A 24,758-nucleotide genomic window follows, 5' to 3' on the forward strand; every position below is an offset into this window, starting at 1 on the left:
GTACCTGGGAGGGGTATATTTCCCAGAATACAACACGAGGGGGAGGCTGAAATATGACGTTTCTATTTAATCATGGTATCACTAGGGAGGGGATGGGAAGAAAGTGCTAAGCTACCCGAAACATAAACCAAGTCGGCATTTGCGCTGCACGGGTAAATGTTTTCTGTCTTGTATATATGTTTCTAGTGGAGCCCTGTAACTTTTATTTCGTCAATGTATCTGTTTCGACGGGAGATTTATCGACAGACAGCCAGTCAAGCTAACGTTAGCTGGCTAGCTAGCACTACGTTAGTTCACAGATTTGTAGCTAGCTTTAACTACTAACGTTGCCTAACTAGTTAGCTAGTAACGTTAGATATCTAAGCATAAAATACCCTGCTTGTTTTACGCTGCATGCTTGGTAGCTGCTTATCATGGACGTGTTCATTAGTATTATAGCTAACGTTAGTCTGAAACGTTGATTAACGTTAGTTAGCTTGACATTTTCAACCCACACATTATCGTTAAAGCTAACGTTTGCGAAATACCGTTGCATTGTCAAAAAAAACTAGCTGTCATGTTTTCCTCTTAGTTAACATGCTATGTAAAAGTGTTCAACTAGCGAGACATTTACGTTTGCATATTAACGTTAGCTAACTAGCTAGTTAATTGAACTGTCATGTCGCTCGAAGTTAACGTTAACTATTGACAGTTGGCTGTTTTTTATTTAACTAACGTTACCTAGTTATTACGAACGTTATCAGGATGGAAGTTGGTTGTCCTTGCAACTCTAAAGTTAGCTGCCCACCCAACGTTGGCTACCTAGCCAAATAATTACAACTATTCACAAATGCACGAGCTAGCTATTAGTTATGTGGTCGCGCTGTATGGAGCCTTTAGTCAAAAGGCGAAATCACAGATGAGTGTGACATGACATCTTTAACTTGTTTCCTGAAAGTGTTTGTAAATAGCTTTGGTGTAATCCTAGCTAAGGTTAAAGAAATATGTATTTAACCAGGAAGGGCTCATTTAGATTTGGAATCTATTTTTCAAGAGCGTCCTGGCCAAGATGGGCAGCACCAAGTCATTACACAATTACAGACAGAGAAAATGAAAAACGACAGGTAATCTTGTAAAAAAAATAAAAACATAGAATTCATAAAACAGCACATTTTAAAACATTGACAGGTCAGGGAATCAGCCTCAAAATACTTAAATGATTTAAAAACACCAATCAGGACAAGTTCTACCAGTTAAAGTATTTTGTACTGCGTTCCAAGCAGATGGCACAGAGTTAATAAAAGCCATTTTTACCAAAATCAGTTCGGACATTTGGAACAGTTAAGTCCTGCGAATAAAATGGTAGTAAACCCAAAATAGCTTTGTAAATAAAAGTATACCAGTGACTGAGCCTACGATTGACTAGAGAAGGCCAGCCAACCCTGGTATATAAAAGTGCAGTGGTGCGTTTTGCAGTTTAAAATAAATCTCAATGCTTCATCGTAAAGGGTGTCAATTGATTTCAAACGTGCTTATTTTCCACGATAAATCACTGTGCTGTCAAACGAAATCAGAAAGTTCTAGAACTCCATGGGTGTCAAGATGGTTAGTGCCTAGGAACACAGACCATTCTACACCATTCAAATGAAACCAAATCAAATGTTATTTGTCACATGCTTCGTAAACAACAGGTAGACTAATGGTAAAATGCTTACTTACGAACCTTCCCAACAATGCAGAGCAGAAGTAATAACACGGAATAAATAAACAATGAGTAACGATAACTTGGCTATATACACAAGGTACCAGTCCCAAGTCCATGTGTGAGGTAATAGAAGGTATATATGTACAAATAGGTAGGGATAAAGTGACTAAGCAACAGGATAGATCATAAACTGTATCAGCAGCGTATGTGATGTCTAGAAAGTTAGTGCAAAAAGGGTCAATGCAGATACTGTTGGTAGCTATTTGGTTAACTATTTAACTAACTACAGTATTTAGCTGTCTTATGGATTGGGAGTAGAAGCTGTTCAGGATCTTGTTGCTTACATATGTTGTGCGTCGGTCCAGCTTCTCATGCGGTAGCAGAGAGAACAGTCTGACTTGGGTGTCTGGAGTCTGACAATTTTTAGTGCCTTCCTTACACTGCCTGGTATTGAGTTCCTGGTATAGAGGTCCATTCGGGTGTTATTGGATTTATTTGCTATTTGTTAGCCACTCTGACACATTTTTCTCCATAAAATGGGAGTAGCCTTTGCAGTTGAGCTGGCCGCTTAAAGGAAAGGACTCAAATCTTCCCATGTAACTGTCATACTCATGGAATTTGTTGCATGAATTAGCCTAAATCCATTTATAGCTACATCTAGACCTTACTCCAATGCATTGTAGAGAATAGAGGAGTTTTATAATTTCACTCCAGCGTTAGGGAATAGGTATAATGGTTATGGTGCTATGCATGGGATGTTTGAAGATGACGAGTAGCCTACACTACCACTTTTGTAACCAAACTTTAGGCTATAGATTTGGTGGCTTAACTGGCACCGCCAGAAAACTGTTCAGTTATCTTCTCTAGCTGCATTCTCAATATAGCCAGGTGTTGTCTTCAATAGCAAGTGTTCCACTCTTGTCTTTGGATTAAAAATAACTGCTCTGCATTGTCCCACTTACCTACCTTTGCAATACTCCACCAAATATATTTCCAAGTATTTGTATTCTGCTCTTGGAAGGTGGAAATATTAGCCTCAAGTGTCAAAGCGTTTTTGTTTTTCCCTTAAATCTCCTGTTTACAGTATTTGCTTGGGAGTCACGTAGGCCTTCCCCATTTAGCCAAATTAGCCCAGGTCACTGACTGAAACTAGGCTCTAGGTACTTTAATTGCAAGGAATCATAATTTGTTATCTTCTTTGCTTCAATGGGTCAAGATGTAGCAAGCAGAGATTGTTTCTGTTAACAGAATTGTTTTGAAATTCAGAGAAGGGTAGGTCAGCACTCACTTCCCTGTATTTAAAATGAACACAATGACTTTGAAGTGGCACAGCACGATTCATCAAAGCCACCACCCTCACACTTTCCTGTCTATCCTCCTCTGTGCAGGAACAAGTGAGCACGCCGTCCTCTGCGCACACTCACCCACCGGAGGCGGCCAGCCCAGCCGGGACCATGAGCGAGCGTGGCCCTCGAACGGAGGCCTCCATGTTTTTGGAGGTGGACCGCCTCGAGCGTGATGACAACGATGAAGACAAGATGGCGCACTACGACGACGACAAAGACGATGCCGACCTGATGTCGGCACCCTCGGGCTCCCGCGTCTACGACCGCACTACGGTGCTCATCGAGCAGGACCCCATCCGGCTGGACGAGGAGGGAGAGGAGGACCATGGACACTGTGTGGGGGACGACGACGGGGGCACTTTCCTAGTCGATGGGGACCTGGACGAGGAGGACGAGGAGGAGGGCTCTATGACCTTCATGGGCGACCAGGACGGCATGTCGCAGGGATACGTGCATCACACCATCTCGCCCGACCAGATCCAGTTCATCATCAACCCGGGGTCCATGGCCATGCCGCGCAACATCGAGGGGGCCACCCTCACTCTGCACTCCGAGTGTCCAGAAACCAAGCAAAGGGAGGTATGTTGGCTTACCACCACTGAAATGCATTATGTGACGCTGTGTGGAGGTCATACAGCATATTTGAGGGGATCAGTTTGGGCAAGGCAAGGCGCAGAATCACTCATTTTGATCACATAATGAGTAGTCATTTGGAATGCAAGGTGGTTTGTAGATCAGGGATTTTGCGCTCCCTGATTTTAAATGTACTTGATCTCAACCCACAATTAGCCTAGTGTGTTGTGTTAAGTAAAAAATAATAGAGACCCCAGGTTGAAAGGGAGCAACGTGAGGCATGAGCAGGGAGAGTAAATTCCCTGGATGAATGAAATGCTTTGATTTGCCTAGCGAGCTAGGTTCTCCTCAAGACCTTTCTGCTTCCACATGGTTTCAGAGTTGTAAAGTCCTTAAGTAAAAATACTTCAAAGTACTATTTAAGTAGTATTCGGGGGGGTATCTGTACATTACTTTACTATTTATATTTTTGATCAATTTTACTTTTACATCATTACATTTCTGAAGAAAATAATGTAATTTTTATTCCATACATTTTCCTTGACACCCAAAAGTACAAAAGTTACATTTTGAATCCTTAGCAGGACAGGAAAACGGTCTAATTCACGCACTTAAAGAGAACATCCCTGGTCATCCCTATTGCATCTGATCTGGTGGACTCATTAAACACAAATGCTTTGTTTGTAAATTCTATCTGAGTGTTGGAGTGTGCCTCGCTATCCATTTAAAAAAAATCATGCCATCTGTTTTGCTTAATATAAGGAATGTGATTTATTTTAAGAAAAAATTAATAAAATGATACTTAATTAAGTAAATATAGCAATTACATTTACTTTTGATACTGAAGTATATTTAAAACCAAACACTTTTTTACTGTTTTACTGCGTGACTTTTACTTGAGTATGACAATTGGTACTTTTTCCACCACTGCATTGTTTTATATGATAAATGTTTAACCCCTCCTCCCCTGTGTACAGAACAGCACACATAGTAAATGACTCATCTGAAGTTTGTGCAGTGTCATAATTTGTGTTGTACTTTATGATGCCAGGTCTAGTGGCTGCAGACTTTACGTCTAGCTCTTAATCATTGTGTAAGGCTTGCTGGTCTGCAAAAGAGCATTGTACAATGGAGCTTGTTGGAGGGTTGCACCTCCAGGTTATTTCTTCCTAGAATGCAAAGCAGCACCGTAACAACAGGCTACCTCAGGGTCACACCAGTGGTCAGTTCAACACTACTCCTGACCAATCATGATGAGTCCCGGCCAAATATTGCACCCTCAATGCAACAAGTTCCTGTTTGTTACCAGGGTCTCCCTCTGTCACCGTGTTGGCGACTTGGCCAGTGCCACTAGGGTACTTGTGCTGTCTTTGTGTTGAAGTGCTCTGCTGGAGCCCATCCAGTCCACTCTGCCCCCTCCTAGCCTAGCTACTTGCATGATGTCATTGAGGGAGAGAAAATGCATTTTGCTTACTTACAATTGGATTTATGAAATCTCATCTACAGACTCTGAGCCAAAGATGCAATCACCCCAAATGACTGTTCCTCTCAATTCATTTGGCATCTGTTCATGTTGCTTCTCCTTATTTCCTTTTGACGTTTTGTCGTAATTGCACATGTCGATTCCTAACATTGCAGATGTTAAGTTCAATGTTTCTCTAGCCTAGGTGTTCTAAATGTGTCAATGCAACACAAAGCAGTCCTTAGCATAGCAGTTCAGTAGGCTTTGCAGCATTCTTACATACCTTTTCAGTACACTTAGCAGCATCTAGTTGCATTAGACACTCTCTGTGTATCCTACTACTGGATTGCTCTTTCCCCACTGTGCATGTGGGAGGCGATGGCATGCCAATCTAGTAAACCTGTTTGATTTGAAGTGATGCTGCAGAAGTGGGAGAGTCAGTCGTGAAGTTGTGGGGGTTGAATAACAATACAGTACAGCTGATACGCTGTAGCAGCACCGCAGCCAGGCTCCTCACTGTGTGGGGTTCATACTTCTTACTTCCCTTCCTCCTCTCTTGTGTTAGAAATTATTTGTATTTTTTGCACTGTCTTTATGCACATTCACAGAACCCTACTCACGCACACTGACACTCCAACACACCCCCCTTACTCACTTAATTTGCTCACACACACATAACATGCACACACATTTATACTGATTCTACACGCACGCACACATTTATCATATATGCTGCTACCACTTTGTTTGTCATATGTCCTGATGCCTAGTCACCTTACCCCTATACATATCTACCTCTATCACTTCAGTACACTCCCTGCACATTGTAAATATGGTATTGGACTGATCCTGTTTATAGCTTCTTACATTCTCATGTTCTTATTTTTATTTCTTGTGTGTTTTTGCTCTACATTTTGTTATTTTTAACTACATTGATATTGATTACTGCATTGTTGGGTTTAGAGCTTGCAAGAAAGGCGTGTCACGGTACTTGTGCAGATGACATTGAAACTTGAATTAATAGCACAACCAGTCAGTCATTAGGCCTAGTATCACCAAGGGACGGGTTATGCTGGGTCGTATTCATTAGTGCACAATGTAGCAAAATGTTTTGTAACAGACAAGTTCAGGTAGTCCCTCTGTATTTCGGTCAGTTTTCTTCCGTTTGGTCCCTGATGAATAAGATCTCCGTGGGTTTTTTTCCCCATCTCCTCCTTTAACATAGGCCAACAGTTGTCTAAGCCATCTCCCGCTGCGTCTCTGTTAGGTTCCAGTAATTTGTAGTGTCATACGGAGACTGCAAGTGGACCAGTTGTCATGGCTGGAATCCATGCTTTTGGAGAAATAATAAAGGACCGCTAGCTCTATTAATAAAAAAAAATTGATTGGACAGGCTGCCTCACTATTGTGTCTAGTAGAGCCTCTCTGTGTGCAATGTGGCTATCCAGGAGTTACATAAGGGGATGTTAGCTGTTTTTCACTATTTATTAAGGGAAAAGAGTGTCATTTTAACGCGTTCAGGGCTGGTTGACTTTCTCTTGAAATTTGTGTAACAAAGCGTTAATTCTCCCCCCCCCCCCCCCCCCCCAGTCTACAAAAGGATCAAGGCATTAATTTATGGGGTATAACGCAAGGTCTGTAAATAGGGGGGTGGGAGATAAAGCTTGGATGGGAAGGCTTTGTGTTATGACAATGTAGGCTAGTGTGTTCTATGGGAATACAGAGGAGGGGAAAAGAAACGGCTTTATTCTCTCCTCGGGGCCTTTTGTGTGAGAACAGAACAGTGCCATAAGAGTGACTGACTGCTACGGCCGCTGAATGCGGAGACTGCTGAGTTGAAACACGGTGCACAGCAGAATCAGTCAGATGGAAATGGATGGGGGGGTCGAGTCACTGATGTCATGTGCACTTACTCATGCGCCGTGTCATTGTTACCTGTGCAAACATACCTCATTTGTTTCTCACTCTGGCTCTCATCCTATCGCCTCGCCTCCTTCTCAACCACATTGGAGAAGGTCCAAGGTCCCTCCCCTCTGACCTTATTATCCAAAGTCTTTTGATAGGCGAGAAGAGATGTCGCAAAGAATCAAGGAAAGATTAATTAAGAAAAAGTAATTATCTTCTTGTCTGTCACTCAGGTGAAGAGGTACCAGTGCATGTTTGAGGGCTGCACACGGACCTACAGCACGGCGGGCAACCTGCGCACACACCAGAAGACCCACCGGGGCGAGTACACGTTTGTGTGCAACCAGTTGGGCTGCGGCAAGGCCTTCCTCACCTCCTACAGCCTGAAGATCCACGTGCGCGTTCACACCAAGGAGAAGCCCTTTGAGTGCGACGTGCAGGGCTGCGAGAAGGCCTTCAACACCCTGTACAGGTGAGGCTCGACTAGCACAAAACTTACTAGCTGCATGTCGAAATATTCCCAGACATGCTGACTAATCAGATGACTGTATATCTACAGGTAACTGCCAAAATAAAGGAAACACCAAACATAAAGTGTCTTAATAGGGTGTTGGGCCATCACGAGCCAGAACAGCTTCAATGTACCTTGGCATAGTTTCTACAAGTGTTTGGAACTCTATTGGAGGGATGCCACATTATTCTTCCACAAGAAATTCCACCATTTGGTGTTTTGTTGATGGTGGTGGGAAATGCTGACTTAGGCTCCGCTCCAGAATCTCCCATAAGTGTGACTGAGACAGACACACACGCACACTCTTTAAGCTCTTTTGAGACCCCTATTTCAAAGTTACTGAGATCTCTTATTGTAGTCATGGTAGCCAAAATAATGGGCAACTGGGCATTTTCATGCATGATGGGGATGTTAATTGCTTAATTAACTCAGGAACCACACCTGTGTGGAAGCACTTGCTTTCAATATACATTGTATCCCTCATTTACTCAAGTGTTCCCTTTTATTTTGGCAGTTATCTGTATATGTAGGCCTATACTGAAGATGGATCGATAATATATGAAATAGACAGGTAATAAATTACATATAAAATAGATACAATATAAAAAATATCAAGTGACATCTAGCCTTCACGTAGGGCCTAAAATTTACTTTTTGGTCCACCATCCACAGCCACTCAGATTTTACCATAAGAAGAAAAGAAAAACACAAAACGGCAGATGACCATGCTTATTTCTTAAACAAGAAATGTATTAGAAGTAATGTGGTATATTGCTCAATTTCATTCCTTTATCCAAAATATCAGAGACAAAATGTTCAGCTGCCCTTTTAAGGCCGGGAGGTTACCGTGGTAATGGGGCTACTTGAGTAGTGTCAAGTGTGTCTGTGATTTGGGATCAGTATCAGTTGAGGCAGCAGACTCAACTAACGTTAAAAAAAACTGAGCTTGTGAACAAAACAAAACAATGTAAATAGCCAATAAACACGAGGACAAAGTCTCACTTTGTAGACTTTAGACTAAATTAGACACATTTTTACCCTCCAGTCCCAGTAAGCAAAATGCCGTATTTTCCAGACGTTGAAGTTACGTTCAAATTAGGTTCTGAATTAAATTTGAAAAGGTATTCTCCGTATGTTGAAAATACATATTTTCCGGATGTTGAAGTCAGGCAAATTTTTGGTTCTGATTGAAAGTTGAAAATAAGTAATTTATCGACATCTGTTTGGGCCAAATCAAGGCTGGTCTAGACCGTACAAAATCTGAACCAAACATAGACGGCGCTTATTTTTTTTGGCGCTCTGCCTCCAAAAAGTGGGCAGTGCTTATCAAAGGGCGGCATCAGCGCTCAGCTAAAAAGCCAATATGCCACTGGTTGAGAGAAATTGTCATTATTTTTGGGCAGAATTAAGTTAGGTTTTATGTGTTGTTGTTGGAGGTGCATCTTGGCTAGTTTGGCTCAGAAAATGCCGCCCTCGTCAATCTGCAGTCATAAGCAAACGCCTAATCCTGCCTAATGAGCGGGCTGGCCATGTGTGCGCAGTGCTTCCAAAAATGAATCGATCAGCACTTCACTCAGTGCACACAGCTCCCCTGCCAGGCAGTGTTGCTATGCGAGGTGGGATATAGGATTTGTAATTCTTTGTGCGATTAGTAGTTATGAAACAAAACAGCACAAATAATTTAAACGCTACTGCAGCATCTTTCTAACCAGCACGTGCTCATACTTGACTTTTTGACCTTTTATTTGCGAATGTAATACTCACTGTAGAGCTGTACAAATTGACCACCAATGTTGTTGGTGAAATAGACATTCTTACCTGCCAATATCTAAATCTACCTGCATGTGGCGGGTGTTAATTTTATTCCCTGCTTACATCCATTCAGAGGTATTCTTCCATAGTAGATTAGCAAACAATGTGTAGGCCTAGGGCTGTGACAGTCATGGACATTTGGTTGACTGATACACGGAACCCAAACCGGCTGTGCGTGCGCCATCGTGGATACATTTATTTTGTCCCCCCTACACCAAACGCAATCACGACACGCAGGTTAAAATATCAAAACAAACTCTGAACCAATGACATTCATTTGGAGACAGTTCGAAAAGCATTAAACATGTATGGAAATGTAGCTAGTTAGCTTGCACTTGCTATCTAATTTGTCCTCTTTAGCTAGCTTGCTGTTGCTAGCTAATTTGTCCAGGGATATAAACATTGAGTTATTTTACCTGAAATGCACAAGGTCCTCTACTCCGACAATTTATCCACACATAAAACGGCCAATCGAATCGTTTCTAGTCATCTCTCCTCCTTCCAGGCTTTTTCATCTTTGAACTGATATGGTGATTGGCATCTAAACTTTCATAGTATTACTACACCGACCGGCAACACAGTTCGTCTTTCAATCACCCACGTGGGTACCTGCTTCTATAAACCAATGAGGAGATGGGAGAGGCAGGACCTGCAGCGCGATCTGCGTCAGAAATTGAAAGGACTTCTATTTTAGCCCATGGCAACGCAGACGCTCGTGAGCAGTGTGGGTGCAATAATTGAATAACATAGATTCCTACATTTATTTTGCAACACTACGCGAGCGGTGTGGTCAGCCTGTTATTGGTCAGCTAATTTATTGAGGTCACGTTTATAACAGTTCTAAAAGCAAAACTTTGCCCATCTTCAGTCAGCTGTTCGTTCCACAACCCCCCCCCAGATATGAGTTAATTTATTTTTGATTGTCTTCATCCATTACCGTCAGTTATGCAGTTATATGGTAATTGTGCCAGCCCTAGGCCTAGTTTTTTCATTCAGTCTGACATTGCATAAAAAAAGGATGTATCAAAAAAGAGGATGTGCTTGCTTTTCTTATCTACAGCACAGTCTGTCTGTAGGTCCAATCGTTTTGTCAGTTCATTGTGATATAATATTGTTAGTATTTAGTTGTTTTTTCTCCCAAGTACTGAACAGTGCTTTTATGCATCGTTGGGTATTCTAGCCTAATTGGTAAGGACTTTGTTTTATCTCCCAATTTTAGTTTTCTAATTTGTTTTCTAAGTTGTTCTTGGTTTTATAGTATCTGCTGCATTTAGCTTCTTTGGTTTAGCACTCAATGAAGGCATTATGAAAGTAGACCCTCAGCCAGGCCAGTAGTAGGCTAGTCAGCCAGTGGCTCCAGTGTTGTGACATTGAACCGAAGACTACAGAGACAGGCGGTGGTGGAAGCGTGCCACCATCGACTCCCCTGTCAAGGTCAATTTATCACCACGGCCAAGCCAATGTGTTGTTTCCCCCTAATCACATTACTTTGCTCTCAGAACCATGCTGCTCTGTCCCCTCCTATAAGGGAAACGGTGGCACTATGTCTACTAGGCCACGGGTCCTGTTCATTAGGCACCAAACAGAAGAAAACAGACTGAAACAGGGAAGGATTATCTAGACTTGTCCAATAAGAATAGCGAAAGTTGGTTTTCCATTGCTTGCCCTAATCAACATGACCCTGGATTGTGTCCTTAAAGTTTAAAGCAAGATTAGGTTATTTCCCAATTTGGTGTCTTTCTCTTGGAGTGCCCCCACATCTTCTAGGCCCAAGTGTTTGCACATTAACAGTCTGCTGTGTTCTAAAGTGTACTCATGTTTATTTAATTCAAGATGGTGAGAACATTTTCAGACGCTAAATATTTTTGCTCTTGTTAAAAGAGCTACATTTCCACTTGGAATTAGGCCTACCATTTAAATGTCAATGATGTATTTATATATATTTGTAATAAAGGAATAAAATTCCCCGAAAGGAGTGCATCATTTTTCAAACACTGCTTAAAACCTGTCTAGGATCAGCGTGCCGCTAGCGGCACACCCCCCCCCCCCCCCCCCCCCACTGAAAAACCAGTGCCGCGAAATTCAAAACAAATATATTTTTTAAAATATTTAACTTTCACACATTAAAGTCCAATACAGCTAATGAAAGACACAGATCTTGTGAATCCAGTCAACATGTCCGATTTTTAAAATGTTTTACAGGGAAGACACAATATGTAAAGATGTACATCTATTACCTAAAAACACATTAGCATAATCCACCATCTTTTATTTGTCCACCAACACCAGTAGCCATCACCAATTCGGCTAAACTAAGATATTTATAGCCCCTAACCAACAAAAAAACTCATTAGATGACAGTCTGATAACATATTTATGGTATGGGATAGGTTTTGTTAGAAAAAAGTGCATATTTAGATGGAGATGGCATAGGTTACAATTGCACCCACCGTCACAAATGGAATAGAAAAACTACTTAGAGCAACGCGTTTACCTACTTACTAATCATCAAACATTTCGTAAAAATACACAGCATACACGAATCGAAAGACACAGATCCTGTGAATACAGACAATATTTCAGATTTTCTAAGTGTCTTACAGCGAAAACACAATAAATCGTTATATTAGCATAGCACATAGCACATAGCAGCCCAGCATTGATTCTAGCCAAAGTGAGCGATAACGTCAACATCGCCAAAAATATATTAATTTTTTCACTAACCTTCTCAGAATTCTTCAGATGACACTCCTGTAACATCATATTACACAATCCATATAGAGTTTGATCGAAAACGTTTATATTTAGCCACCAAAATCATGGTTAGACAATGTGAAATGTAGCTCAGCTGGTCAGAAAATGTCCTTGCGCCACTTAGACAGTGATCTACTCTTATACATAAATACTCATAAACGTGACTAAAAAATATAGGGTGGACAGGGATTGATAGACAATTTAATTCTTAATACAATTGCGGAATTACATTTTTTAATTTATCCTTACTTTTCAATACAGTTTGCGCCAAGCGAAGCTACGTCAAAAAACATGGCGTCCTAAGCCACTAAAATGTTTCGACAGAAACACGATTTATCATAATAAAAATGTCCTACTTTGAGCTGTTCTTCCATCAGTATCTTGGGCAAAGGATCCTTTCTTGGGAGTAATCGTCTTTTGGTGGAAAGCTGTCCTCTTGCCATGTGGAAATGCCAACTGCGTTCGGGATGAACTGAAAAGCGTGCCCAGCTATTCACATCGTTTCAAAAATAAATGTCCCAAAATCGCACTAAACGGATATAAATTGCTATAAAACGCTTTAAATTAACTACCTTATGATGTTTTTAACTCCTATAACGAGTGAAAAGATGACCGGAGAAATATAACAGGCTAAACTAACGCTTGGAACAGGGGCGGCTCGGTGTCCTCCACGCGCGTTACGCACCAAGAAAAGACTTGCTAGCTACAGGGTTTTTTAATTTATAGGGCCTGTGAACGCGCAATCGACCCCATTGGAATCGTCATCACGTAAAGGCATCCAGGGGAAGACGTAAGAAGTGTCCGTATAGTCATAGCAATAACAGTGCCCTTTTAACTGACTTCAGAACAGTGGCCAACATTTCTGAAATCTGACTCCATGTCAGGGAAATTGCTGTAGAATGGGCTCTGTTCCACTTAGAGACAAAATTTCAACTCCTATAGAAACTATAGACTGTTTTCTATCCAATAATAATAATAATATGCATATTGTACGATCAAGGATTTTGTGGGAAGCCGTTTCAAAAATTACCCAATTAGCATAAATAGTCTCAACAGCGCCCCCATCCTCAACAGGTTTTAACCCTTCAAATCAAAAACTTATACTGTAACTATCCACTCTGGCCCACTACTTCCTACTACACGACTGGCTCTCGTTTGCTGAGTTTGAAAACAAAAGATAGTACACAACTTCACACCCATACAACTTTTGGGGGGATTATGACATGGTTAGAAAGCAGTAATACGCTATCTCTAAGCCATATTCTTCAAAAACAAGGAAATTTAATTTATCCCCCAAACGTTACACATAGCTCCTTTAAATCTTCCCCGTGGTTGATTACTTGTAATTATCTCCTCTCGGCAGACTGAAAGCACACCAGAGACTGCACACGGGGAAGACGTTCAACTGTGAATCAGAGGGATGTACAAAGTACTTTACCACACTCAGTGACCTGAGGAAGCACATTCGCACTCATACTGGGGAGAAACCATTCCGGTGAGTTCTCCGACTCCACGCACCACTATGGTTTATGTTTCACAAGGGGAGGAAGACCGCTGCCTTGGATATAGGACATTATCTGCTAATGTTTGGATGCCCTTTTCTTGGTTTGAGATTTTCTATGCATATAAACAAATGTAGCCTAAAGGAGTGTGAAAAATGCACAGTGAGGGGATTATATCTTTCATCTGTACTGATTAGTTAGATATATGGTTTTGTATTGGAAGAATAGTGAAGGGCATGACACTGCTTTGTGGTGCACCAATTTTTCCTAATTTCTATGCACCGCCCTAATCTTCATTTTTTTTTTTCATTTATTCTTCATCAGCTTAATCTCCACATGTTTTTCTCTATTGCTGTTTGGCTTACATTGACAGATCATTTGTGTGATCTTCCCTCTAGGTGTGACCATGATGGTTGTGGCAAGGCGTTTGCTGCCAGCCATCACCTAAAGACGCATGTACGGACACACACAGGTACGCTTTACTTAGGCTACTTCTGTTTGGAAAATAAGTTCTCAGTCAAATTTCAGAGTGACAGTCAACCAATCATTCATCCATATTCCACACCTCAGAGACACCAAGTAGGGCTTAATATCTCAATTTTATTGTTATAATGGTGCCACAGAGAGGGTTGCCTCGCTTCTGTGTCATGGTCTACAGACAATCACGGACTACAAATGGAAAACTAGCCACGTCGTGGACACCGATGTCTTGCTTCCGGACAAGCTAAATGTCTTCTTCGCCCGCTTTGAGGATGACACAGTGACGTAAGACATTTAAGCGTGTTAACCCTCGCAAGGCTGCCGGCCCAGACGGCATCCCTAGCCGCGTCCTCAGAGCATGCGCAGACCAGCTGGCTGGTGTGTGTACGGACATATTTAATCTCTCCCTATCCCTGTCTGCTGTCCCCACATGCTTCAAGATGGCCACCATTGTTCCTGTACCCAAGAAAGCAAAGGTAACTGAACTAAATGACTATCGCCCCGTAGCACTCACTTCTGTCAACATGAAGTACTTTGAGAGACTAGTCAAGGATCTACCTTACCTGTCACCCTAGAGACCCACTTCAATTGACTTATCACCCCAATAGATCCACAGACGATGCAATGGCCATCACACTGCCCTATCCCATCTGGAGAAGAGGAATACCTATGTAAGAATGCTGTTCATTGACTATAGCTCAGTATTCAACACCATAGTACCCTCCTAGCTCATCATTAAGCTCGAGGCGCTGGGTCTGAGCCCCGCCCTGTGCAACTTTGTCCTGGACTTCCTGATGGGCCGCCCCCAGGTGGTAAAGGTAGGAAACAACACCTCCACTTCGCTGACCCTCAACACTGGGGCACTACAAGGGTGTGTGCTCAGCCCGCTGCTGTACTCCCTGTTCAACCATGACAGTGTGGCCAAGTACGCCTCCAATTCGATCATCAAGTTTGCAGACGACACAACAGTAGTAGGCTTGATTGCCAACAATGACGAGACAGCCTACATGGAGGTGGGCTCTGAGAGTGTGGTGCCAGGAAAATAACCTCTCACTCAACGTCAACAAAACAAAGGAGATGGTCGTGGGCTTCAGGAAACAGCAGAGGGAGCACCCCCCCTATCCACATTGATGGGACCGCGGTGGAGAAGGTGGAAAGCTTCAAGTTCCTCAGCGTACACATCACTGACAAACTGAAATGGTCCACCCACACAGACAGTGTGGTGAAGAAGGCGCAACAGCGCCTCTTCAACCTCAGGAGGCTGAAGAAATTTGGCTTGGCACCTAAAACCCTCACAAACTTTTACAGATGCGCAATTGAGAGCATCCTGTCGGGCTGTATCAGGGCTCTCCAGAGGGTGGTGCGGTCTGTAAATACCACGACTGTATATACTGTATTATATTCTACTTTATCTTAGTCTATGCCACTCTGACATTGCTTGTCCATATATTTATATATTCTTACTTTCTTTACTTAGATTTATGTATATTGGGTGTATGTTGTGAAATTGTTAGATATTACTGCACTGTCGGAACTAGAAACACAAGCATTTCACTACACCCGCAATAACATCTGATAAACACGTGTATGTGACCAATACAATTTTTTTTGAACTTTTTCCGATATTTTATATTAAGAAATGATCGTGTTTGATTTGACACAACTTTTCAATTGGAAAATGTTTGTCATGCAGACCAAATAGTAATTTCCCTTGGCATACAGTGAAGGTGCCCCTCTCCCTTCCTCCCATTCTCCCTTGTCTCGCCCCCCCTTCCCCCTCCATCCATCCTTCCCTCAGGGGAGAAGCCTTTCAACTGTCCCAGCGACGGCTGTGAGAAAGCATTCAGCAGCCAGTACAGTTTGAAGAGTCACGTCAGGGGCCATGGGGCTAAGGGCCAGCCCTTCAGTGTCACCCTCACCCACCCCTTGTCCGAGGTGAGCCATACATAAATCAAAGTAACTATTTTGCTAAGAGCGTTGCGCTAGCAACGCCATAGCTGTGGGTTCGATTCCCTTGTGGCCACCAATTTTTAAAAAAGTATGCACTCACTGTTGAATAAAAGTTGCTGAATAGAGTTTATTGTTAATATTATTAACATGGATTAAATAGCCTGTGAAGTCATTTTAAGGGTAAACTCATTTATTTGTACCTACAACATTGTGCCTGCTATCAGTATAGTCTGTTTTGATTGTTTTTATGATCTAACGTATTACATTCTATCCTTATGCATCTTTATGACTTCAGATAGCTTTTGCTCTAGAAAGGAAGGCTTCTTGGCTTCTCCCATGTCTCTTTCTGTTAATGTTCCTAGGCAGTGGAAGATGTAATTTGGGCCTATGCATCTCTAATTACAGGATGCAAATCATTCACTGTGCCTCAGTGACTTGAGCCTCATCTCGACTGACTCGGAGCTCAGAGAAAACATCCACAATGTGAGTGTGTGCGTTTTATTTCATCAGCCCTTATTTGACTATATAGGTCCATTCTGCTTTTGTCCATGTATGAACAATTTATTTTGTGGTGGGTTACTATGACAGCAAAAACAACCATATTTATTTTGTTTCTGTATAATGGATCAATAAAGAATCAAGATGTATTGTAAGACAGACATGTACTATCGTGTTAATGCTTGGTTACATCTGTGTTAGTCTCAGAACTTGGACTTGAGCAGTGTTACCCCCGTGAGGATCTTCGAGCTCATGTTCCAGAGTCCGGAGAACAGTGTTAGTCAAGACGATGCACATCCTCACGGCAAGTACCCATCACATTCTATAAACTGTAACTTGGGTTTAATTCAGTGTATTTTCATACTAACTTTTGCTCTTTGTATATATATTTTTTCATATTTTTCAGAGCGCCTTGTTGAAGCCTTTGGCCAGGAGACTGGCCAGTCCACCATGGGCGATGGATCCACCCCCATCTCCTTCTCGTTCTCCCTCGTCCCTTCCTCCTCATCCTCCTGTTCCCACTCCCACCCTCACTCCCACACCACCACCACCACTGTCCTTGAGGCTTCCTCCCAGATCCCTCTAAGCCAAACCCCCTCTTCCCAGACTCCAGCACCTCCTGCCCCCATTAGTAATATTACCACAGTCAGCTCTACCCAGCACCCTGCCACCTTCGTACCCTTACCCACTGCCCTGCAGACGCCAGATGTGCCTGCCCCCTACGTGGCACTGCCCGCCCAGATTGCTCCAATAGTGCCCTCTACTGTGCCAGTAGTGGTGCCAGGCCCAGCCCTGGCCAACGCGGCTCTGGGCGCTGTAGTCGCCACCACAGAGACTGTGCCGCTGCCGGCCGTGGCTCACACTCACACCGTGCCTTTGGCCAGCAACACCAACCCTGCCCTGGTGCCCCCAGCCTCTGCCCCCACTTTCACCCCAAGCCACACCCAGAGCCTGCTGCAGCCCAGCATCGTCATGTCCGACCAGAACCTGCAGTGGATCCTTAACACCGCAGCCAACAACCAGCAGAACCCAGAGCAAGCGGTAAAAGTGCCGGTTTGACATTGAATTAATAGTTTGGTTGAGTGGTGATGAATTTGTGTGGACATCAATGCTGTCAATGTTGTTTGTTTCCAGGCACACAGAGGTCCAAAAGTAGAGAAGGTCTTCTTTACCACAGCCATACCCGTGGGAGGAAATCCAGGTGAGATTTGTCCCCTACTTTTACCAGTGTGATTATTAACAGCAATAATGCTGCACTGACCCACATGAAAAAATAATATAGTATACTGAAGCAATAAGCCCCAAGGTGTTGTGGTATATGGCCAATATACCACGGCTAAGGGCTGTTCTTAAGCAGAACGCAACGCTTAGTCGTGGTATATTGGCCATATATCAGAACCCCACGAGGGGCCTTATTACTATTATAAACTGGTTACCAACATAATTAGAGGAGTAAAAATAAATGTTTTGTCATACCCATGGTATACGGTCTGATATACCACAGCTTTCAGACAATCAGCATTCAGGGCTCTAACCACCCAGTTTATAATATGTTATACATACTATAGTATTTACTGTAATGTTTTGCTGAATTTATTGTAGTATTCACTGTAGTGTTCTTTTTAGTATTTACATAAAGTGAGAGCTTTCTCCTTGAGGAAACCTACTGAACAAATACTTAAACAGCACATTTTCCATAACCTGTAGTTAGGTAGGACTGGGGTCTGAACAGATAGTTCAGAACTTCTGCTCTTTTCTAAAAACTGAAGGAAACACAATATTTGTAGGTCTCATGGGTGGCACAAATTTGGATATGGGGAAGGGGAACGGACAGAGTATGTGGAAATTAAATATAGTAGTATTGCTATAGTTAAAGACGTGTTTTTGCAAACTGTAGTGTTTTTGCGGACATTACTTAAGTGTTTACTATAGTGTTTTATCATATACTACAAAATGATATAGTAAGTACTGTACATGATCAAGGGATACTACAGTGTGTAGTATATTATTCTACATTATAAACTGGGTGGTCCGAGCTGAATTCTGATTGGCTGACATGGGTATGACAAAACATGTATTTTTATTGCTCTAATTAAATTGGTTACTAGTTTATAATAGCAATAAGGCACCTCAGCGGTTTGCGGTATATGGCCAATATACCACGACTAAGGGCTGTGTCCAGGCACTCTGTGTTGCAGAGCGTGTAGGATATTATTCTACAGCATTCTATAGTAAGTACTGTAGTATTCTATAGTAAACTGTAGTATTTTTTCATGTGGGGTAGCCTACCAATGTTGAAATTAATCAGGATATTTAAAAAGCACAAACTCAAGTCAGTAACGTAGAAAACTCATCCATGTTGAATGTATTTACTTGGCACAAATTAATTTGATGTTCCCTAGTAGCATTTGAATGGAATTTGAGTTACAAAAGATAGGATGTAATTTTTGGACAGCTGGCTTGGTCTGTAGTCATGCTGTAGCTCCGGTTTGTCTTCATTAGGGTACATTGTGTTTCAAAGTGTTGTGCAAAAGAGAGTTCGCTCTGTTTTGCATTTTCTTCCCTTTCGTGCCTAATGAAATTACAACCCTTGTTTTGTAATGTGTTACAGGCAACTCTGTCCAGCAGATCGGCCTCAGCCTTCCCGTCATCATCATCAAACAGGAGGAGTCATGCCAGTGTCAGTGTGCCTGCAGGGACTCTGCTAAAGACAAGACCTCCAACAAGAGCAGCAACGCCTCGGCAGCACCACAACAGCCCGCAGTGCCCCCCACTCCTCCACCTGCCCCCGCTCCCGTAGCACTGCCCTTTCCCCCCGTACTCCCCCCGGCGCCCTCTTTCCCCTTGTGCTCCCTCCCACCACTCACCTCAGAAGTGAACGAGTCCCTGCCTCTTCCCCAAACAGGTGCAGTACTAGGACCGGGTAGCCCCTCGACCTCTGTACATACGTTCTCCACAGGGGTGGCCACGGCGACCACCAACCCCCCTCCTATCACGGATGGTTTGGCCACCATGGACGTGTCGGACTTCCTGTCCCTGCAGAGCCCCGAGAGCACGGCCAACATCGAGGCTCTGCTACTGGTGACCAGCAGTGACGACTTCACTATGGCTGGCGCTAGCACCACCATCAACCCCTAGTGGACACTCAGGCTTTGTCCCTATTCTCCACCCTTCTCTTGCATACTCCCAGTCATGGATTTAAAAGCATTGAGTTGGTGTAAGCGTTGGACAGAGGGAGTTTCTACCATTGTTAAATTTAAGGGAGTGTGCAAATGCACACTTTAAGAGAAGGATGTAGAATCAGGACGCAGCTGCACTTTCCGATTTACCCACTACACGTCCGCTTTTCCAGTATTGTAAGTGAAACTTAATGAGTGGGCTTGTTTTGGAAAAGCAGCAAAATGCATGCCAGTCTAGAAAAGTGTTCTTAATTGGCTGGCTCTCCATCAAACAAGACACTGTCTTGAAAGGCCCTAAGAACAATTGTCGGCTTCTAATATGGCGTGAAGCTGATTCCTGAGAGGAGCAAAACAAAACATTGTTGTCTATATCCATGTACTGTACATTAGTTCCTAACTGTAACTAATACGATTAGTTGGTAAGTGATTGACCAGAATGCACTGCATGTGAAGTGAATTGGAATTTCATCAACTATATTTCCTACAAGGAATTTGTGGCAGTTTGCCATTCCCTTAAAAGCAATGTATTGCTTATGCCATAATGTGAAGAGTAATTTCCAGTGTTTTATATAAATTAGCTAGTGTAGTCCAGGTTTTTGTTTTGTCTTTCGTCTCGCTTTGTTAGTTTTTGTCTTTCTTTACAGGTACCCATTGAAAAAGAAATTGCCTGTGACACAATTTGCTTGACTTTTAAATATAATTTAGAAGTCAATACATTAGTAATAATACTTTTAATTATTGGAGATAAAAAATCAAAATCTCTGACCTTAGACTGTCATCAAGTCTCAGCTTATTGATCATCATTGTTAAGTTATTCCACTTTTCGCCTAAGGTTTCTTTTTTAGTCCCCCTTCTGTTGTTACTGATTTTTGTTTTATGGAGCCCTGCTCAATCTAAGTTTTCAGAAAGCCGTTTTAACACTGCACCTTATTGCAATTAATTGTACATCGAGGTTGTCAAAAAAAGGTCCTCAATGGTATTTTTGGTCTGCAAAACCTCTTCACAATGAAATCATGGATCAAGGATGAAAAAAATTGCTGTCAACCGTGTTTCTCTATGAATTACAACCCACTCAGGGATGCATCATGGCATATCTAATTTATACAACTTGAGATTTTCCTTTATTTAATAAGAGATTGTCCATTTTAGACATTTTAGCAGTCAACTGCCCGGATGCCCGTCGATTGTAGTAGCCCCCTTTTTCGGCTGCACTCTCACCTCTTTGTGCACTGTCTAATATGACCAGTTATCTGCGTTATTACTATGACACTATTTGAATACCACTGCGGTCAGAAGTGGTTTGTATTTGAAGGGTGTTGATGGTGTAAATACGGTACATTTAAATATGAACACTTATTCCTTCAGATTGTTTTAGAATGTATTTGTTTTGTATATCATTTTGAATATGTAGACTTGAACCTTGGCGACTGAAGACGATACCCCAATGCGCTGCCCTTTGTCTTTGCATTCTGCGCCCATGCAGATGCTCACACATCTTATGCAGAACAGTTTAAAATGAAGCCTTATAATGGTTAGTTTTAGGGCCATTGGCTTCTGTGCAGTCAACATAGTATTTATTTTCAAATGCAAGCATAAGTAACTTTCTTGGAATATATGACGATATTGTTTCACATGGGACATAATGCAATGATTACAAAATTGGAGAGAAGGCATTATGCCCTAATATCATGTGTAGAGCAACCTAGCCTTACTACAGGATATCTCACTTGCTGTGGCTTACTGAGCTGGCTCCTTGCCTTGTCAATCTTTGCCAATGGCTTGATTTGGACACGCTGCCTGACTACTTCCTCTTGTTAATCTAGTCTTGTTCAATGCCTTTTTAGCAGCTGTCTACAAGTGGACAACAGTACATTAAAAAGAAATACGTCATTGTTTGTTTGAAGATTTAACAGATATTGTGCCAACAAATCAAATGATCCCCCGATTATTATTTTTCTATTGTAATTTTTTATGTGAAGATGTTACTGCAGAAATGTACTGTAGATGGAAATTGTTTTGTTTTTTTGTTTTTTTTGTACTGTATTGTAGACTTAATACTTTATTTTACAGATCAATACATCAATGTTGTAGTCGGAAATTGTAATTACATCAACAGTTTGAATTGGTACTTCACAGGCATTGATTGACAGCAGCTATCATGTTCTATTATTTAGCATGGAAAGAGGGACTGAGATCCAACCTAAGTGTCGTCATGTATCATAGGATAACAGAGTATGCAGGAAATCTTTGTCTGGCAGACCTGAATAGGGGAAATGTTTAAACTAACATGGGCTTTGCCCTTTTCCTGTTTTGAGATTTAACCAATACCAAAAACCTGGTGATATCCTGCAATACCAGTTAATGTATTTGGCACTTAAAATTTAATATAAAATGTGAATTATCAAATGTTAAATAATTTTTATTATTGCTATTTATACTTAAGAAAAATATTAGTGACAATTTGAAAGATTTTACTGAGTTACAGTTCAGAAAAAGAAATCAGAAAGGCCCTAATCTATGGATTTCACATGACTGGACAGCGGCACAGCCATGGGTGTGCCTGGGAGGGCATAGGCCCACCCACTGGGGAGCCAGGCTCAGACAATCAGAATGTGTTTTTCCCCCAACAATAGGGCTTTATTACAGACAGAAATAATCATCAGCTGTCTGGGTGGCCGGTCTCGGACACTCCCGCAGGTGAAGAAGTTGGATGTGGAGGTCCTGGGCTTGCGTGGTAACACGTGGTTTGGATGTACTGCCAAATTCTCTAAAACGACATTGATGTCCACCATAACAACAGCTCTGGTGGACATTTCTGCAGTCAGCATGCCAATGGCACGCTCCCTCAACTTGACATGTGCCCAGCATAAGGTGCACCTGTGTAATGGTAATGCTGTTTAGTCAACTTTTTGATATGCCACACCTGTCCAGTGTATGGATTATATTGGCAGAGGAGAAATGCTCACTAACAAGGATGTTAACAAATTTGAGAGAGGCATTTTGTACGTATAGAACATTTCTAGGATTTTTTTTATTTTTTATGAAACATGGGAACAACACTTTATGTTGCATTCATATTTTTGTTCAGTATAGGTATTCCCCCTCACAATGCTGGTCAATAACTTGATGTATTACAAATATGAACCCTGACCACCCTCAACATGTTCACCTCCCAATTCAATGCATACTTTTTAAGAAAATATCTATGCAATGATTTGAGTGCAGTATTCCTTAAAGTACAAAATGCAACAAATAATCATGACCAACCTTTTACATCAATGTCTTGGGCCAAGTAATTCAGTTAAATCAATATTCAGTTTTGCTAATGTCAACTTTGAAGGCTCAACTTTCTCATTTGCAAAACTCCATATACGTAACCATTTTTGCTCAAAATTCTTTCAGTATTCAACTTAGCGGTATAACCAACTTGACATCCTATTTTGATCACCATAATCATCCATTTTATGTGAAGGTTCAAGTTATTACGTGTGATGTATCATGTTTGAGGTGGGGCTGTAAGCCTGGGCATTGAAATGTTTGTCTTTTTTCCCATTGCTTTCCAGTGAATATTGAATCATTAGTTCTTTACATATACCTATTTAAAAGCTAACTGGATTTGTGGGGGGGGGGGATTATGATTCTGTTGTAAGAATTATTTGGGTCAAATGTTGTATGCTGCATCTTTAAGTTTTGGGTGAATAACAATCATTGTGTTCTCATACTGTATGTGCTATTTTTACTCAAATCATCTCAATTAACTTTACGTTAATCTGTAAGGGTGATACAAGTCGGGTCCAAAGTTGTTAGAATTGAAAGTGCTGGTTCTAACTTTGCTAGAAGATACTGACCCTACTGTTATGCTTGTTTACACTGAGCTCAAAACGCCTTCATGGTTATATTAAGACACTAGAGCCGGCGCGAGATATGGGTGGGAAAAGTTACCTCAATGCAGGGACGGGATATGCCACTGTACTCCAAAAAACTGCCCTTTCTGTCCTGTTAGCTAGCAGTAGCCACAGCAGCCATTAGGGAATGGCACAGTTATCCACTAGTAACCACAAAGTCAAAATTGGCATGAAACAAGCTTTCTTAAAGGGTTAGGCATAAGATTAGCAGTGCTGTTAAGGCTAGGTTTAAAATCACATTTGGAGAGAAATGTGGGGTTTGACTGAATTCATGAAAACAAAAATGAGCTTTTCTAAATTTAAGGTAGGCAGTGTGATTAGGTTTAAAATCACATTTTGAGAAGAGAAATGGCAGGGTCTGTCTGTGGTAGCTAGTGATCAAGGGCACGTCACAAAGAAGCTGATTGGCTGACACTCAAATGGCTGCGGTGAATACTGCTAGCTAGCAGGAGCACAAAAATGACAGTTTTGAGGGATGGATGTGTTAAGGTAAAATATAGTACAGTAGAATAGCCCAGAGGTACGTTTTCTGACCCATATCTCACGCCGGCTCCACGGTGTCCAGGGCAGCAGGTAGCCTAGTGGTTAAGGGTGTTGGGCCAGTAACCGAAAGTTCGCTGAATCGAATCCCCATGCCTGCCAGGTGAAAAATCTGTCTGTGCCCTTGAGCAAGGCATAATTGCTATTGTAAGTCGCTCTGGATATGAGTGTCTGCTAAATGACACCATGGTTCTGACCCCAGTAGATCTGTGAACAAGGGTTGAATCTTCTGGCAAGTTCAGCCTTTATTATATACACTTAACCACTTACCTTTAGGTTAAATTGTCAGTTGAATAACGGCTCAAATGGGGATTTTTGTCCTTTTTTATAGCCAATGGTCAGATGCTTGGAATGGTGAGTGCATAGGTGCAAAACACTGGCGGCAGTTGAGGTTTTGAAAAAGTGCCACTTTGAAGAAAGCAGTTAGTATTTTGGAATTCTGTTCACTTGAACACTCAATGGGTAAAACGAGGGGGAAACGTAATGCTTCCAAAGGAATGTCTTCAACACCCAAAGAATTAAGTTGTAAAGGATTTCTATTTTTAAAAGAATGTATCATGTGAAATTGGTTTGCTTATGCTTGTTTTGTATAAAGTAGTATTGCATAATAAAGTAATTATTTTGAATTGAGAGCAATATAATACTAATGAAACCTTA

The 24,758-nt window shown here is 41.8% G+C and overlaps 1 protein-coding gene across 3 annotated transcripts; it reads left to right on the forward strand.

Annotated features, from left to right (window-relative positions):
- Positions 1-27: 27 nt before the first annotated feature.
- LOC129857728 (metal regulatory transcription factor 1-like) lies at positions 28-24,727 on the forward strand. 3 transcript variants are annotated; one of them, XM_055926243.1, is made up of 11 exons: positions 28-152; positions 3,073-3,609; positions 7,204-7,442; positions 13,411-13,542; positions 13,948-14,021; positions 15,828-15,964; positions 16,385-16,462; positions 16,679-16,781; positions 16,884-17,518; positions 17,612-17,678; positions 19,089-24,727. In XM_055926243.1, the coding sequence occupies exons 2-11, from the start codon at positions 3,139-3,141 to the stop codon at positions 19,613-19,615; spliced, it is 2,463 nt and encodes an 820-aa protein (XP_055782218.1). In that variant the 5' UTR covers positions 28-152; positions 3,073-3,138; the 3' UTR covers positions 19,616-24,727. The 3 variants fall into 3 exon arrangements, with proteins under 3 accessions (XP_055782218.1, XP_055782220.1, XP_055782219.1); XM_055926245.1 differs by having other exon boundaries at positions 16,685-16,781; XM_055926244.1 differs by having other exon boundaries at positions 28-3,609.
- Positions 24,728-24,758: the final 31 nt, after the last annotated feature.

The sequence above is a fragment of the Salvelinus fontinalis genome, chromosome 6, assembly GCF_029448725.1.
Source record: "Salvelinus fontinalis isolate EN_2023a chromosome 6, ASM2944872v1, whole genome shotgun sequence".
NCBI lineage: Eukaryota > Metazoa > Chordata > Actinopteri > Salmoniformes > Salmonidae > Salvelinus > Salvelinus fontinalis.